This window comes from Podarcis vaucheri (assembly GCF_965113315.1).
Source record: "Podarcis vaucheri genome assembly, chromosome: 5".
In the NCBI taxonomy this organism is placed as follows: domain Eukaryota; kingdom Metazoa; phylum Chordata; class Lepidosauria; order Squamata; family Lacertidae; genus Podarcis; species Podarcis vaucheri.
The window spans coordinates 95,359,194-95,375,143 of NC_138763.1; the positions used below are offsets into that span (position 1 = coordinate 95,359,194).

The 15,950-nt window shown below is 50.3% G+C and overlaps 1 protein-coding gene across 3 annotated transcripts in view; it reads right to left on the minus strand.

Moving 5' to 3' along the window:
• The window catches only part of ERICH6B (glutamate rich 6B), a 38,550-nt gene that overhangs the window by 8,931 nt on the left and 13,669 nt on the right, over window positions 1-15,950 (minus strand). For all 3 annotated transcript variants that reach the window (XM_082223132.1, XM_082223133.1, XM_082223134.1), the window contains 4 exons: window positions 14,208-14,321; window positions 10,684-10,841; window positions 2,651-2,718; window positions 1,287-1,408 (listed from right to left, as the gene is read on the minus strand). In XM_082223132.1, coding sequence (XP_082079258.1) covers window positions 1,287-1,408; window positions 2,651-2,718; window positions 10,684-10,841; window positions 14,208-14,321 — 462 coding nt within the window. The remainder of the gene's footprint in view (window positions 1-1,286; window positions 1,409-2,650; window positions 2,719-10,683; window positions 10,842-14,207; window positions 14,322-15,950) is intronic.

Here is a 15,950-nt window from a genome sequence, read left to right on the forward strand (position 1 = left end):
AAAGCACACCAGTGCAAGTAGATAGATAGGTACCGCTGTGGCAGGAAGGTAAACAGCGTTTCCGAGTGCTCTGGTTTCCGTCACGGTGTCCTGTTGTGCCAGAAGTGGTTTAGTCATGCCGGCCACATGACCCGGAAAGCTGTCTGTGGACAAACGCCAGCTCCCTCAACCTGAAAGGGGGATGAGTGCCATAACCCCATATTCACCTTTGACTGGACTTAACCGTCCAGGAGTCCTTTACCTTTTACAAAGATTAGGAATAAGGCAGACCCTGCTCTCAGGTTTACAGTCCAAAAAGCTACAACACAAAAGGAAAAGGGATAGGAAAGGGTGGCAGGGATCCACAAGGGCTTTCCCTCAAGGAGTTTTCTTGAGATAAGTTATACTAAGGGCTGAGAGTCCCATGGACTGCAAAAAGATCAAACCTATCCATTCTGAAGGAAATCAGCCCTGAGTGCTCACTGGAAGGACAGATCGTGAAGCTGAGGCGCCAATACTTTGGCCACCTCATGAGAAGAGAAGACTCCCTGGAAAAGACCCTGATGTTGGGAAAGATGGAGGGCACAAGGAGAAGGGGACAACAGATGGTTGGACAGTGTTCTCAAAGCTACCAGCATGAGTTTGACCAAACTGTGGGAGGCAGTGGAAGACAGGAGTGCCTGGCGTGCTCTGGTCCATGCGGTCACGAAGAGTCGGACACGACTAAACGACTAAACAACAACAACATGGGACATAGGGACAGGGGCAAGGAGGCAAGATTGTGATTTCTCATGGTCTGGGGAACGGTAGGTACAGCCCCACACAATCGTCTTGCAAACTCATTCATGCACACTTGACATTGGAAACGGAGGGGGCAGGGGGCAGCTATCAGTAGGATTCACCCCATCAAAGTGCATTCTGGCTGCCATTTGGAAAATTGGCGGACAGACACAGCAAACAGCCACATTTTCAAGCAATTTGGGGCAAACCAAACATTCTCCCAATGCATCTTTACAGCCACTTGAAACGACCGACATTTATGTATGTAATCTTTGGCAGGATACCAACCCATCTCAATGCTTTCCTATGGCCACCCCACCCCACCTTGTGGGTATATCTATTTTATTCCGAGCTTATACAAGGGATGGCTACTGAATGCAAGGCAAGGGACAGCAAATCCCAGCCCACTTGCTGAGTAAGTTCTTACTCTAGTCTAGTAAACGAGCCCCAGAGCTAATTGAGCATCACAAAGGGACTTGGAAGAGGTGTACACGAGAGAGTCCCAACAAAATAGAATAACCACATACCTTTAACTGTTCAGCTTTGAACTCCAAATCTAAAGTCAGTATTTCCTTGGGCTCCGGAGCTTTCTTACGGACTTTTTTGGGTTTGGGTGGATAATCTGATAATTTGAATCTGAGTTTCATACCTGAAACAGTTTTAGGAGGAGAGTGTTCAAACAATTTGGAATCTCAGTATATAACGCTTACTGTATGTATGTATGTATGTATGTATGTATGTATGTATATATGTATGTATCTGTCTGCCTATCATCTATCTATCTATGTATCTATCTACAGTGAGGGGGGGAAAGTATTTGAGCCCCTGCTAAATTTGCCCGTTTGCCCTCTGACAAAGAAATGATCGGTCCATAAATTTAATGGTAGGTTTATTGTAGCTGTGAGAGGCAGAATAACAACAGGAAAGCCACCTACCTCTTGTAGCCCAGTCCAGCCTTGTGCAGGTCTACAATCTTGCCCCTGACATCCTTGGACAGCTCTTTGGTCTTGGTCATGGTGACCACTTTGGAATCTGCTGGATTGATTGCTTCTGTCGACAGGTGTCTTTTGTACAGGTGCTGTAACGAGCTGGGATTACGGGTAAGACCTCTCCCTTACAGCAGGTGCCTCTAATCTCAGCTCCTTACATACAGCGAAGATACCAGGTAGCCTGACATCTGGCTGGTTGACAGGGGGTCAAATACTTATTTCACTCATTATAATACACATCAATCTCTGACTTTTGTCTTCTGGGTTTCTGGGGGTTTTCCTGTTGTTATTCTGTCTCTCACAGCTACACTAAACCTACCATTAAAATTATGGGCTGGTCATTTCTTCGTCAGAGGGCAAACGGGCAAATTTAGCAGGGGATCAAATACTTGCCCCCCTCACTGTATCTACCTACCTGCAGCCCACACTGTTCCCACTTACACCTTCCCTGGTGGGTCTGCTTTGTCCCACTTCTTTAAGGTGTCAGTTTGGGAGTTAATTTCAGTAGGGAGATTGTAGCAAGACTTGTTTCACGGATTTTGGGAGAAACTCCTTGGCAGAAGAGAAGAAGAGGAGTTTGGATATGATATCCCGCTTTATCACTACCCGAAGGGGTCTCAAAGCGGCTAAAATTCTCCTTTCCCTTCCTCCCCCACAACAAACACTCTGTGAGGTGAGTGGGGCTGAGAGACTTCAGAGAAGTGTGACTGGCCCAAGGTCACCCAGCAGCTGCATGTGGAGGAGCGGAGACCCGAACCCGGTTCCCCAGATTACGAGTCTACCGCTCTTAACCACTACACCACACTAGCTCTCAGGAGCTGGAGGGAATGGCAGAAGGGCAGGGATGGGGTGAGGAGACTGGACTCCCCGGATTCTGCAACCAACGAGAGGCTTGTACTCACATGGCCCAAACTTTATATATTGCTCAAAGACGTCCCTGTACTGATCAATGCCCCCTTTGTCTTCAATCCTAGGAGAGAGAGATGCTGAAAGTAAAAACCCTTAAGACTGCAAAGAGTGCCAGGCACAGAGCCAAGGTTTTACACGCTACATCCATCTGAACATTGTGCAGTGGCTAGGCAGGGAAAACAGCCGGGGGAAGGTACGGATTGAAATAAAATTAACATGTGGGGAAAAACAAAGCAGACTTGAGTCATGAGCTGGAACCTGATCCGCTTTTCCTTTTCACAACTTGAAGGAAAGTACAGATCCCTGGACTCAGGCACTGGAGCAGGAGAGCTTGATACTGGGGTTTTATTGGTGCTGACCTTCAAAGCCCTAAATGGCCTCGGTCCAGTATACCTGAAGGAGTGTCTCCACCCCCATCGTTCTGCCCGGACACTGAGGTCCAGCGCCTAGGTGGTTCCCTCGCTGCGAGAAACGAGGTTACAGGGAACCAGGCAGAGGGCCTTCTCGGTGGTGGCACCTGCCCTGGGGAACGCCCTCCCATCAGATGTCAAGGAAATACAGTGGTACCTCAGGTTACATACACTTCGGGTTACATACGCTTCAGGTTACAGACTCCACTAACCCAAAAATAGTGTATCTGAAGAAGTGTGCATGCACACGAAAGCTCATACCAAGAACTAACTTAGTTGGTCTTTAAGGTGCTACTGGAAGGAATTTTTTTATTTTGACTATGGCAGACCAACACGGCTACCTATCTGTAACCAAAAATAGTGCTTCAGGTTAAGAACTTTGCTTCAGGATGAGAACAGAAATTGTGCTCCGGCGGCGCGGCAGCAGCGGGAGGCCCCAGTAGCTAAAGTGGTGCTTCAGGTTAAGAACAGTTTCAGGTTAAGAACGGACTTCCGGAACGTTAAGTACTTAACCTGAGGTACCACTGTACCAGACTTTTAGAAGACATCTGAAGGCAACCCTGTTTAGGGAAGCTTTTAATGTTTAATAGACTATTGTATTTTAATATTCTGTTGGAAGCTGCCCAGAGTGGCTGGGGAAACCCAGCCAGATGGGCAGGGTATTAATAATAATAATAATAATAATAATAATAATAATAATAATAATAATAATAATAATATATCATCATCATTCTCCATGCAGTGTGCTTGAGGGGTGGCAAACTGCATTGCTTGTGGACAGTTGCTGCTGCACGCTGATTATTTTTAGGCTGTCAGCCTTCAGGACCCAGGGCTGTCAATGCACGCAGTGACATCAACAGAAGTATAGTGTCTAGCTCAAGGAAAGTGATAATACCACTTTGTTCTGCCTTGTTCAGACCACACGTGGAGTACTGTGTCCAATTCTGGGCACTGCAATTTAGGAAGGATGTTGACAAGCTGGAACGTGTGCAGAGGACGGCAACCAAGGTGATCAAGGGTATAGAAGCCAAGCCTTAGGACGGGGTCAGCAAACTTACTGCGGCTCGGGCCAGTGTCTCCAGTGCCGATTGCGCACCGGACCGGAGGGCAGGGGAGCGCGTGCCCACATACTATTTCCAGCGCACTTCTGGGTTGGAGGAGCACCGGAAATAGGTTGTGCGCATGCGCACGGGCCTCCTCCAACCTGGATGTGCACCGGAAATAACGCTTGCGCATGTGCAAATAACACTTGTGCATGCGCACAAGCTATTTCCAGTGCTCCTCCGGGATGAGACCCAAGATGGCGACGGCTTAGCAAGCAGCCTTTGGAGCTCCGCACATAACAGGACTGTAATTAGCGCTGACTGCCACCCAGGGAAGTACTTTTTCCTTTTTTACTTCTCTACTTTTAAACTTACCAACCTACTGAGATTCTAACAGCACCTTCTTGTCTATGCTATGAGGAACATCTTGGGCAAGTTCTGTGAAGCATCCTTGGCAGGCCACCAGCTGCTAGCTATTAACCGCCAACACCCTTCTACACTTTGTTCCTGAAACTCCTGGCAGTCTCCACACGGAGAAGCTCTTAAATTGAACAAACTGAGCACTTTCTATTTTTTCTCTCTTTTTTGGTTGGGGAAACCCCTCCTTGTTTACTCTCCACGGTGACGCCATACCTGCTAGTAAACACTACAGGGACCCAGAGGATGTAGCTCTCTCACTGGTTCCCAAACAATCTAAAATAGAGGACTTTTTTTAACAGTGCTCCTCCGACCCAGAAGTGGGCAGCCGCGCAAGAGCGGGCAGCGGCTGTGGGGGTTGCCACGGGCCGGATAAACAAGTCCCTTGGGTCTTATCCGGCCCACGAGCCTTAGTTTGAGGACCCCTGCCTTAGGAGAAGCACTTGAAGGAAGCGGGTAAGTTTAGCCTGGAAAAGAGGAGACTGAGAGGAGATATGATAGCCATGATAGTGTGCATCAGGTGTCCTATTGGGAAGACCCAGTTTTCTGAGTGCATGTTCTGGAAGTTGGGCAATAGGGGCAGTACAGGATTCCTTTTGGTGTACCGACCTCCCCGCTGCACCAAGGATTCCCTGCCCGAGCTGCTTCAGGTCGTGGCGGATGTTCTCCTGGAGACACCTAGCTTGGTCGTCCTAGGGGATTTTAACATCCATGCCAACACGGCCTTACAAGGGGCCGCTCGGGACTTCGTGGAAAGCATGGCCTCCATGGGGCTGTCCCTGAATAAGTCTGGCCCAACCCATAGCCGTGGACATGCCTTGGACCTGGTGTTTACCTCTATGGATGTTGGTGATCTGACACTAAGTAAAAGCGAAACGAAAGAAGTGCCATGGTCAGATCACTTCCTGGTACAACTGGACTTCTCTGCGACCCATCCCCTCTGCAGGGAGGTGGGACCAAATCGGATGGTCCGCCCCCGCCACTTAATGGATCCAAATGGTTTCCAGAGAGTGGTAGGGGATGCTTTATCCCATGTTGATGGCCTTTCAGCTGATTCCCTGGTGGCCCGCTGGAATGTGGAGTTAACCAGGGCTAATGACTGTTTGGCTCCGAAGCGCCCTCTCCGATTGCATGGAGCCCGGACAGCCCCCTGGTTTTCCACGGATCTGAGGGCAATGAAACAATCGTTGAGACGGCTAGAGTGCCGGTGGCGGATAACTCATTCCGAATCTGAGCGGACACAGGTTAGAGCTCAACGTCGAGCCTACCAAGTGGCGATAGTGACGGCGAAGAAGAATTTCTTCACCAGCTCTATTGCATCTGCAGAAAACAGCAGCAGGAGACTTTTTCAGGTGGTTCACAATTTAGCAGAACCACCTGCAACATCGGGGCCCAGTACGGGCCATATGTTCTCCTGCAATGATTTTGCAAAGTTTTTTGCAGATAAAATCGCTCAGATTTGGGAAGAAGTAGACTCCACCGTGGGAGCAGGGCCGGGGTGGGAGAGTGCCAGAGTTCTGTCTAGTCAAGTTGAGTGGGATCAATTCCAATCTGTTACCTCCGAGGATGTGGACAGGCTGCTTGGACGAGTGAAACCAACCACCTGTCTCCTGGATCCTTGCCCATCCTGGCTTATAAAAGCTAGCCGGGAAGGACTGGGCGATGGGCTTCGTGGGGTGGTGAATGCTTCCCTCCGTGAGGGAGCCTTCCCAGACCCGCTGAAAGAGGCGGTTATTAAACCGCTTCTTAAAAAACCATCTTTAGATGCGGCCACGATGGCCAACTATCGCCCAGTCTCAAATCTTCCATTCCTGGGCAAGGTGATTGAGCGAGCGGTTGCCGAACAACTCCAGGCATGCCTGGAAGAAGCGGACTGTTTGGATCCCTTCCAGTTGGGATTCAGGCCTCATCATGGGACTGAAACTGCCTTGGTCGCACTGGTTGATGATCTCCGGCGGGCTAGGGACAAAGGTGAGAGCTGTTTCCTAGTTCTGCTGGATCTCTCAGCGGCGTTTGATACCATCGACCATAGCATCCTTCTGGACCATCTTGAGGGGCTGGGAGCTGGGGGCACTGTTATACAGTGGTTCCGCTCCTTCCTCCTGGGCCGTGTTCAGAAAGTGGTGGTGGGGGATGAGTGTTCAGACCCCTGGGCTCTCACTTGTGGGGTGCCTCAGGGTTCTGTCCTCTCCCCCATGCTTTTCAACATTTACATGCGGCCGCTGGGAGAGATCAGGAGGTTTGGGCTGGGTGTTCATCAGTATGCGGATGATACCCAGCTCTACCTCTCTTTCAAATCAGAACCAGTGAAGGCGGTGAAGGTCCTGTGTGAGTGTCTGGAGGCGGTTGGAGGATGGATGGCGGCTAACAGATTGAGGTTGAATCCTGACAAGACAGAAGTACTGTTTGGGGGGACAGGAAGCGGGCAGGTGTGGAGGATTCCCTGGTCCTGAATGGGGTAACTGTGCCCCTGAAGGACCAGGTGCGCAGCCTGGGAGTCATTTTGGACTCACAGCTGTCCATGGAGGCACAGGTCAAATCTGTGTCCAGGGCAGCTGTTTACCAGCTCCATCTGGTACGTAGGCTGAGACCCTATCTGCCTGCGGACTGTCTCGCCAGAGTGGTGCATGCTCTGGTTATCTCCCGCTTGGACTACTGCAATGCACTCTACGTGGGGCTACCTTTGAAGGTGACTCGGAAACTACAACTAATCCAGAATGCGGCAGCTAGACTGGTGACTGGGAGCGGCCGCCGAGACCATATAACACCTGTCTTGAAAGACCTGCATTGGCTCCCAGTACGTTTCCGAGCACAATTCAAAGTGTTGGTGCTGACCTTTAAAGCCCTAAACGGCCTCGGTCCAGTATACCTGAAGGAGCGTCTCCACCCCCATCATTCTGCCCGGACGCTGAGGTCCAGCGCCGAGGGCCTTCTGGCGGTTCCCTCATTGCGAGAAGCAAAGCTACAGGGAACCAGGTAGAGGGCCTTCTCGGTAGTGGCGCCCGCCCTGTGGAACGCCCTTCCAGCAGATGTCAAAGCGATAAACAACTACCTGACATTCAGGAGACATCTTAAGGCAGCCCTGTTCAGGGAAGTTTTTAACGTTTGATATTTTATTGTATTTTTGTTTTCTGTGGAAGCCGCCCAGAGTGGCTGGGGAGGCCCAGCCAGATGGGCGGGGTATAAATAATAAATTATTATTATTATTATTATTATTATTATTATTATTATTATTATTATTATCAGATATCTTAAGGGCTGTCACATGGAAGAGGGAACAAGCTCTGGAGGATAGGAATCGAACGAATGGCTTCAAGTTACAAGAAAGGAGATTCCGACTAAACATCAGGAAAACCTTCCTGACAGTAAAAGCTGTTTGACAGTGGAACGGTCTCCCTCCAGAGGTGGTGGACTCTCCTTCCTTGGAGGTTTTTAAGCAGAGGTTGGATAGCCACCTGTCATGGATGCTTTAGTTGAGATTATTTTATTATAGGGGGTTGGACTAGATCAGGCATGGCCAAACTTGCCCCTCCAGCTGTTTTGGGACTACAACTCCCATCATCCCTAGCTAGCAGGACCAGTGGTCAGGGATGATGGGGATTGTAGTCCCAAAACATCTGGAGGGCCATGTTTGGCCATGCCTGGACTAGATGACCCTTGGGGTCCCTTCTAACTCTACAACTCTATGGTTATATGACATTTAGAAAGCAGTTCTATGTGCTGAAAAAGCCAAGATGGAGGGGTAGCACAATAAAAAAATGAGGAGAAATCTATATATTACTAGGGTTGAACGGTTACATAAGCAACTACCGTATTTTTCGCTCTATAGGACGCACTTTTTCCCCTCCAAAAATGAAGGGGAAATGTGTGTGCGTCCTATGGAGCGAATGCAGGCTTTCGCTGAAGCCTGGAGAGCGAGAGGGGTCCGTGCGCACCGACCCCTCTCGCTCTCCAGCCTTCAGGAAGATATCCGCAGCCTAGGCAGCCCTGTGGGAGGTCCCACAGGGCTGCCTAGGCTGCGGATAGCAGCCTGCTTCTCGGAGCGTCGGGCGCCCTGAAAGCAGAGCGCCCGACACTTCGGGAACAATTCCGCAGCCCAGGCAGCCCCGTGGGAGGTCCCACGGGGCTGCCTAGGCTGCGGATAGCAGCCTGCTTCTCGGAGCGTCGGGCGCCCTGAAAAGCAGAGCGCCCGACGCTTCGGGAACAATTCCGCAGCCCAGGCAGCCCCGTGGGAGGTCCCACAGGGCTGCCTAGGCTGCGGATAGCAGCCTGCTTCTCGGAGCGTCGGGCGCCCTGAAAGCAGAGCGCCCGACGCTTCGGGAACAATTCCGCAGCCCAGGCAGCCCCGTGGGAGGTCCCACAGGGCTGCCTAGGCTGCGGATAGCAGCCTGCTTCTCGGAGCGTCGGACGCCCTGAAAGCAGAGCGCCCGACGCTTAGGGAACAATTCCGCAGCCCAGGCAGGAGGTCCCACCGGGTGCGCGAGGCTTGGGGCGGCAGCCTGTCGCCCGAAACACGGGGAGACCTCGGGAGGGCTCCCCCTGCTTCGGGCGAGTGTCTGCAAGCCTCGCGCACCCGGCAGGAGGTCCCACCGGGTACGCGAGGCTTGGGGCGGCAGCGGACTGCTTGCGCGCACGCAGAAGCTTGGGGCGCGCTGAGCTCAGCACGCCCCAAGCTCCTGGTGTAGCGCAGCGATCCGCTAGCCCTGGGAGAGCCCCGCGGCTCTCCCAGGGCTAGCGGACTGCTTGCCGGCACGCAGAAGCTTGGGGCGCGCTGACCTCAGCTCGCCCCAAGCTTCTGGATTAGCGCAGGGGTCCGCTAGCCCTGGGAGAGACCCGCGGCTCTCCCAAGGCTAGCGGACTGCTTGCGCGCACGCAGAAGCTTGGGGCGCGCTGAGCTCAGCACGCCCCAAGCTCCTGGTGTAGCGCAGCGATCTGCTAGCCCTGGGAGAGCCCCGCGGCTCTCCCAGGGCTAGCGGACTGCTTGCCGGCACGCAGAAGCTTGGGGCGCGCTGACCTCAGCTCGCCCCAAGCTTCTGGATTAGCGCAGGGGTCCGCTAGCCCTGGGAGAGCCCCGCGGCTCTCCCAAGGCTAGCGGACTGCTTGCGCGCACGCAGAAGCTTGGGGCGCGCTGAGCTCAGCTCGCCCCAAGCTTCTGGATTAGCGCAGGGGTCCGCTAGCCCTGGGAGAGCCCCGCGGCTCTCCCAAGGCTAGCGGACTGCTTGCGCGCACGCAGAAGCTTGGGGCGCGCTGAGCTCAGCTCGCCCCAAGCTTCTGGTGTAGCGCAGGGGTCCGCTAGCTCTGGGAGAGCCCCGCGGCTCTCCCAGGGCTAGCGGACTGCTTGCCGGCACGCAGAAGCTTGGGGCGCGCTGACCTCAGCACGCCCCAAGCTCCTGGTGTAGCGCAGCGCACCTGGGGGGGAAATAAATTTTTTTCCTTTATTTCCCCCCAAAAAAACTAGGTGCGTCTTATGGGCCGGTGCGTCTTATGGGGCGAAAAATACGGTACCTATTTTGGATTTTTCTCCATAAAAAACATGTTCAGAGGGAAACAGATGTCAGGAGCTATGAGCTATGATGTCAGGAACTATGAGCCCCTTATTTTTGTCTGTCAAGGCTGAAGCATGTATTCCGTACACTGGAAGTGCTCAAAATGACAACTTAAGAAGGATTCTTCTTGGGAGTGAATAAAAGTCCTGGATTCTTTTTTTTTTTTTTTATGGCTATAAATTCTACATTGGAAAGTTGCTTTCCGGTTGTGAGTCTTATTCCATTGTAGATAGGGGCTGCCATACGTCCGGGTTTTCACTGACAAGTCCAGAAATCGCTCAGCAAAATGGCGTCCGGGTGCATTTTTGCTGAATCAGCAAAATATCCAGGAAAACCCGGACGTATGACTAGTAGGGCTATTTTTAAAAAGAAACAAACAAAGGAAAGGCCTAAAACATTTTTTGGGGGGGCGGGGAAGAGATGTTCAACAGCTCAACAACTTTGTTTGGATTTTCACTATTGGGAATACGGCAACCCGAATGGTAGACTGCCAGATCAAACTACTCTCAAGACCGTTTTCACAGTCCTGTCATATTTAGCAATCAGAAAATAAAGCAGGAAGTCTCTGGGTAGTTTGAGAACTGAAGAAGTCATCTCCAAAGTCACTCACTCTTTTATCAGTGTCCTTTTAGTCTTGTTCTCTAGCCAAGAGCCTTCCAATTGGTGTCGGTGAGGAGTGATGTCGATTGTACTTCCTTCAGGGCTGTTTTCGATGAGCTCCTGAACTACACATTGGAAAATGTCCTTGTATGTCCTGCAACACATAAGCTATACAAAACCCAGTAATCTGAAAATCACTTTAATGGAAGCCGCTATCAAGTTTTCTCATTTACAGGCTATTTTATCCTAGATCCCAAATTTGCTAGTTTTTAGCTTTGTTTGGAGGGACGCTGGTGGCACTGTGGGTTAAAGCACAGAGCCTAGGACTTGCCGATCAGAAGGTCGGTAGTTCTAATCCCTGTGACGGGGTGAGCTCCCGTTGCTCAGTCCCTGCTCCTGCCAACCTAGCAGTTTGAAAGCATGTCAAAGTGCAAGTAGATAAATAGGTACCGCTCCGGCAGGAAGGTAAACGGCATTTCCGTGTGCTGCTCTGGTTCGCCAGAAGCGGCTTAGTCATGCTGGTTGCATGATCCGGAATCTGTACGGTGGCTCCCTCGGTCAATAAAGCGAGATGAGCGCCACAACCGCAGTGTCGTCCGCGACTGGACCCAATGGTCAGGTGTCCCTTTACCTAGCTTTGTTTAGCTCTTTTGCGTCACCTCTGGGTTTCCCGTATTTTGCAGGAACAAATTCAAGCACATCCCAAAAATTCAGATTCGCGCGATTAAAGTGCTCTGCCGCCTTAGCAGAACAAGTTCTTTAGTGGCCTTTTTTGTGGGTAGAAAAGTGATGGGGAGATGTACTGAAAAGTGTGGGATCAACAAATGATTAACAGGAAAATATACAGGCGCCACACAATTAAATCAGGAGGAGTGCTCAATGTTGAAGAACCTCCCTGAAAACAAATGAGACCAAATGTTCAATAAAGACTGGGCAGAAGAACATTGCTGTTGTCGGGGCCGGCCCACCCCTGAGGCAAGGCCAGGTGGTTGCCTCAGGCGGCAGGATTTGCAGGGGCAGCAGATCTCAGTTCAGATCTTTATTCCCCTCCTTGTTCCTGATGTAGATCTTCACTCCCCCCTTCTTCCGTGTTACGGAGAGAGGACACCATTTTGTGGTTTGCCTCAGGTGCCAAAATGGCCTGCTCTGGTTGTTCAGTTAACTGCCTTCCATATCTGCCCCAAGGTAACGTACAGAAGAAAATTTTCTTAATCTAAGTCAGTGATGGTGAACCTTTTAGAGACCGAGTGCCCAAACTGCAACCCAAAACCCACTTACTTAGCGCAAAGTGCCAACACGATAATTTAACCCGTATATCTCATTTTTTTCTGTGTACTTTACGTTTCTTCTTTATAACTGCTGTTGTAATAAATAACCCTTCATAAAAGTTATTGCATTACATTCTTCATTAAATTATCTTTACACTGATATACAATTTTATGGTTAACTCAGTGCATTTTTTAAAAACATGTTTAGGGGTACTCTCATTTTGATTCAAGAAATTCACCACAGCAGAGGTGTGGGTGGGGGGATAAATACGGTTCAAATCGGGGGAAATAAATACATTGGTACCCAAAAGCCAGTGTGGTGTAATGGTTAAGAGCAGTGGACTCGTAATCTGGTGAACCGGGTTTGATTCCCTACTCTCCACATGCAGCTGCTGGGTGACCTTGGGCCAGTCACACTTCTCTGAAGTCTCTCAGCCCCACTCACCTCACAGAGGGTTTGTTGTGGGGGAGGAAGGGAAAGGAGAATGTTAGCCGCTTTGAGACTCCTGAAGGGGAGTGAAAGGCGGGATATCAAATCCAAACTCTTCTTCTTCTCAGTCTTCGAACAGCTTAGTTCTCGAACTACTTGGAACCTGAACACTTCAAACCCGGAAATGAGTGCTCCAGTTTTGGAACATTTTCCGGAAGCTGAACGTGCTCTGTTCTGAGTATAACTTCCCTTTTGAGTGCCACACTTCCGTTTTCCTAGTGAGGGAAGGCTGGGCCGGGGCGGCAAGCGAGCAGGCAAGGGATGTCGCCGCCACCCCTCTCCCAGTGGGATCAGGCTGCTCCGCTAGGCAGCGTTGCTGCTTGCACGGGAACGGGAGCTGGATCGGGGCTACTCAGCTGGGGAGGTGCAGGCTCCATCACACTTTCCGTTGAGGGGTTCGCGGCTGCACTCCCCTCAAGGGACAAGTTTAAAGGAGTCCCCACCTCTGCATCTAATCCCATGAAACCCCTTGAAGGCGGCCAGGCCGAATAGTTGCTGGGGTTGGGGAAGGTGGAGGCAGCCCGGAAGCTGCACCTGAGAGCCCCTGCACCACCTGAAGGCAGCCAGGCACTCTTCAGCTGAGCTGCCTCATCCCGCTCCTACTTGCGTGCAAGCAGGAGTAGAGGCAGGGATCTCTCAGCCCGAAGCCTCCACTCCACTTCTGAGAGATCCCCGCCTCCACTCCTGCTTGCACCGAGCCCTCCTCTCCTCCTTCTCCCCCACCCCTGGCACGGAAGCTTCGGCCCTGCTGGGGCGATGGCACGCATGCCCACAGAAAGGGCTCTGAGTGCCCTCTCTGGCACGTGTGCCATAGGTTTGCCACCACTGACCTAGGTCTACACGTGCAAATATGGGTAGACAGTCATGCTTTTGGGATATCAAACACAAGAGCAGTCAAGTACAGCATTCCTAGAGTGAACATGTTTACACATGGCGAGGAATGTTTGTCCAGCCAGCAGGTAAACTTCCTGTTTCCTTCTGGGCTGGGACAGACTTCCTCTGCATGTGACTAGAGGTGGGCGTGGCCTCACCTGTGCAGGTAACGACAAAAGCACAGGGCAGGGCAGCCATCTCTCTTTTTTTGACTACATGCATCGAAGAAGCAACATCTGCTTAGCCAAAGATGCCCTCTTTGCTCCGCCAAGAGAGGACAAAGGGACTGTCTTCTTATGACATAGTTTCCAGGTATATGTTACTTTTCTAAGCTAAGTCTGCCTTCTGGGATCCTATTGTGAACAGAATGCTATGTGAGTAAACTCTTTTTATACTTCTATAGAAGACTGTGTCGTCTCTTATATTTTATGAGGGAATAAGGGGGAAATACCAGAACAGTTATTATAGAGGCTTTAGCGAGCCTGAGCAAACGCAGCCGCTGCAAGTTTAAAAGGGGGAATGTTACTTTGCTAAATTGTGAACTTGTTAACACAAGTTGGAAAGGCTATTATCAGACAATATGTCCTCTCCTGCATCCCTGAACCTTCCCACAATGCTCACAGAACAGAGATCTCTGGGCTCGCTTCTACAGAAAGGGCAGAGAAACTGCAAACAAAGGGCAGCTGGGTATGGCCACCGCAATGGGGTTTGATCTCAGCCCCACTGGGATTAGAAGGGAGGGGAGGGGAGGGGAGGAGGCTGACTGGGACTCTTCCCACTGACATCTGCTTCTCCTTCTCCTCCAAAGGAAACCACCAGGGCACATACTTTTTTTCTGAGAAGGATTCCACTTTCAGAAGTGAAGTTGTTGTTGTTCGTTTTGAAAATGAGAACAATACTCACACATTCCATTTTCTCTGGGCTCTCATCCAGGTATTCTGCTGTTGGTAAAGGCTTCAGTGCTGTGGTGCAAAACTCACAGCAACCGAGAAGGCAAAGATCGGTTTCAGAATGATCCTGGGAAAAAGGTGGAGGGGGTAAGCAAATGGCTTCTCAAACTAAACTAGTTATACACTTTCCAGTACTGGAAAGGGAATCAGTTACCCACTAGGGGAGAGTGGCTATGTAAGCTCTCAGAATTGACAGACATAATAAGACAAAAACCAAAAAGTGAAGTAAAAAAAGAATGGGAGTGCCTAAATGAATACCTCAAAAGTCAAGGCTCGAGGGCAGAAATCTGGCTGGGTCTGGAATAACCTTGTGAAGTGAAAGGATATGAAAGAAGGATTTATATCTAGATGTTAGGATAGAGATGATAAAGAAAACAGGAAAACAGGAAGACACAATGAGAGATAAAGGAGGTGCTGTGGGATTGGTGGAAGTCAATGTCTTGTTTTAGTGTTTATAATATTAAGTTTTGAGATATGGATATGTTTTTTGTTGTTGCTGCTTTTTTAGTTTGCAAATGTTGATTTTTGTGTGTTGTGTATTGTTATTTTTTGATATCTTTCCTGTTGTTGTTGTGTGGGAAATACTAATAAAATTTATTTAAATTTTTTTAAAATTCCCTAGCTATACACAGGAAAACATGTATATCAGGGGTGCCCCAAACTTTTTTCAAAGAGGGCCAGATTTGATGAAGTGAATGTGTGTAAGGGGATGTTGAGCTTTTTTTAGGATTGAAGTTGCTGAGCTCTTTTTTCAGGATTTTACCAGGAAATGAACCGCCCCCCCCCCAAGTTTTTGAGCTTGACCTTTTTTTACAATTTTAACCCAAAGTTGTTGAGGGTTGAAGTTTTACCCCAGGAAATAAACTGCCAAAGGGGCAGGATTATACCACACAAGGCGGTCTTTGGATATGCCTGATGTGTATGAATGTGGTTTAGGCTCAGAGTCAAATCACTTTTCCATGAGGAGGCCCCTTCTGTTATTCCAGACCAGGACAAATGAACAGCTCATCCAATACAACGGGATTGACTTTGGCTCCCTGAAAACATTTGCTTTCATTTAAACAAATATTTAGAACTGTGGGGAAACAGTTTTAAAATGAGCGGGCAACTACTGTGGATGGGTGGGAATTCATATCTGCAGGAGAGTGGCTGTGCCAGTTAGGTGCGAACGCATGGGCCTAAAGAGGGCTTGTGTAACATAGCTGTCAACTGTCCCTTATTTGGCAGGAAACTCCCTTATCCCAGCGCTGTGTCCCGCTGCTGTCCCTTATTGATGATGTCCCTTAAATTTCCCGGGTTTCAAAGGAAGCAGCTCCTCTCCCTCCCTCTCTGCCGGCCAGGGAGGAGGGAGGCTCCAACTGTGTTGCTTGGCTGCGTTGCTCACCCAATAAGGAGTCTGAGAACAACTGGGGGGTGCAGCTTGCATGTCTTGTGCCAATCAAATCGGCCGCGTTGCCTGGGGACTCGCCTTTGCTCAGAGCTTCCCAGCGGAGAGGTGACGGTGGTTTTCCTTGCTGCATCCCCTTTGCTGGGTTGCTGCGCTGTGGGAACCACCGCTTGAGGCTTTGTTTGGCTGCTGGCTGGGCTTTCTGCCTTTGGCTCGGAGGGGCTCAGAGGTTGAACATACCTGTGCCCAAAAAATCCCTTATTTTGGCTGCTGATCCCTTATTTTCAAGGCTGCTGGTACCTTATTTTC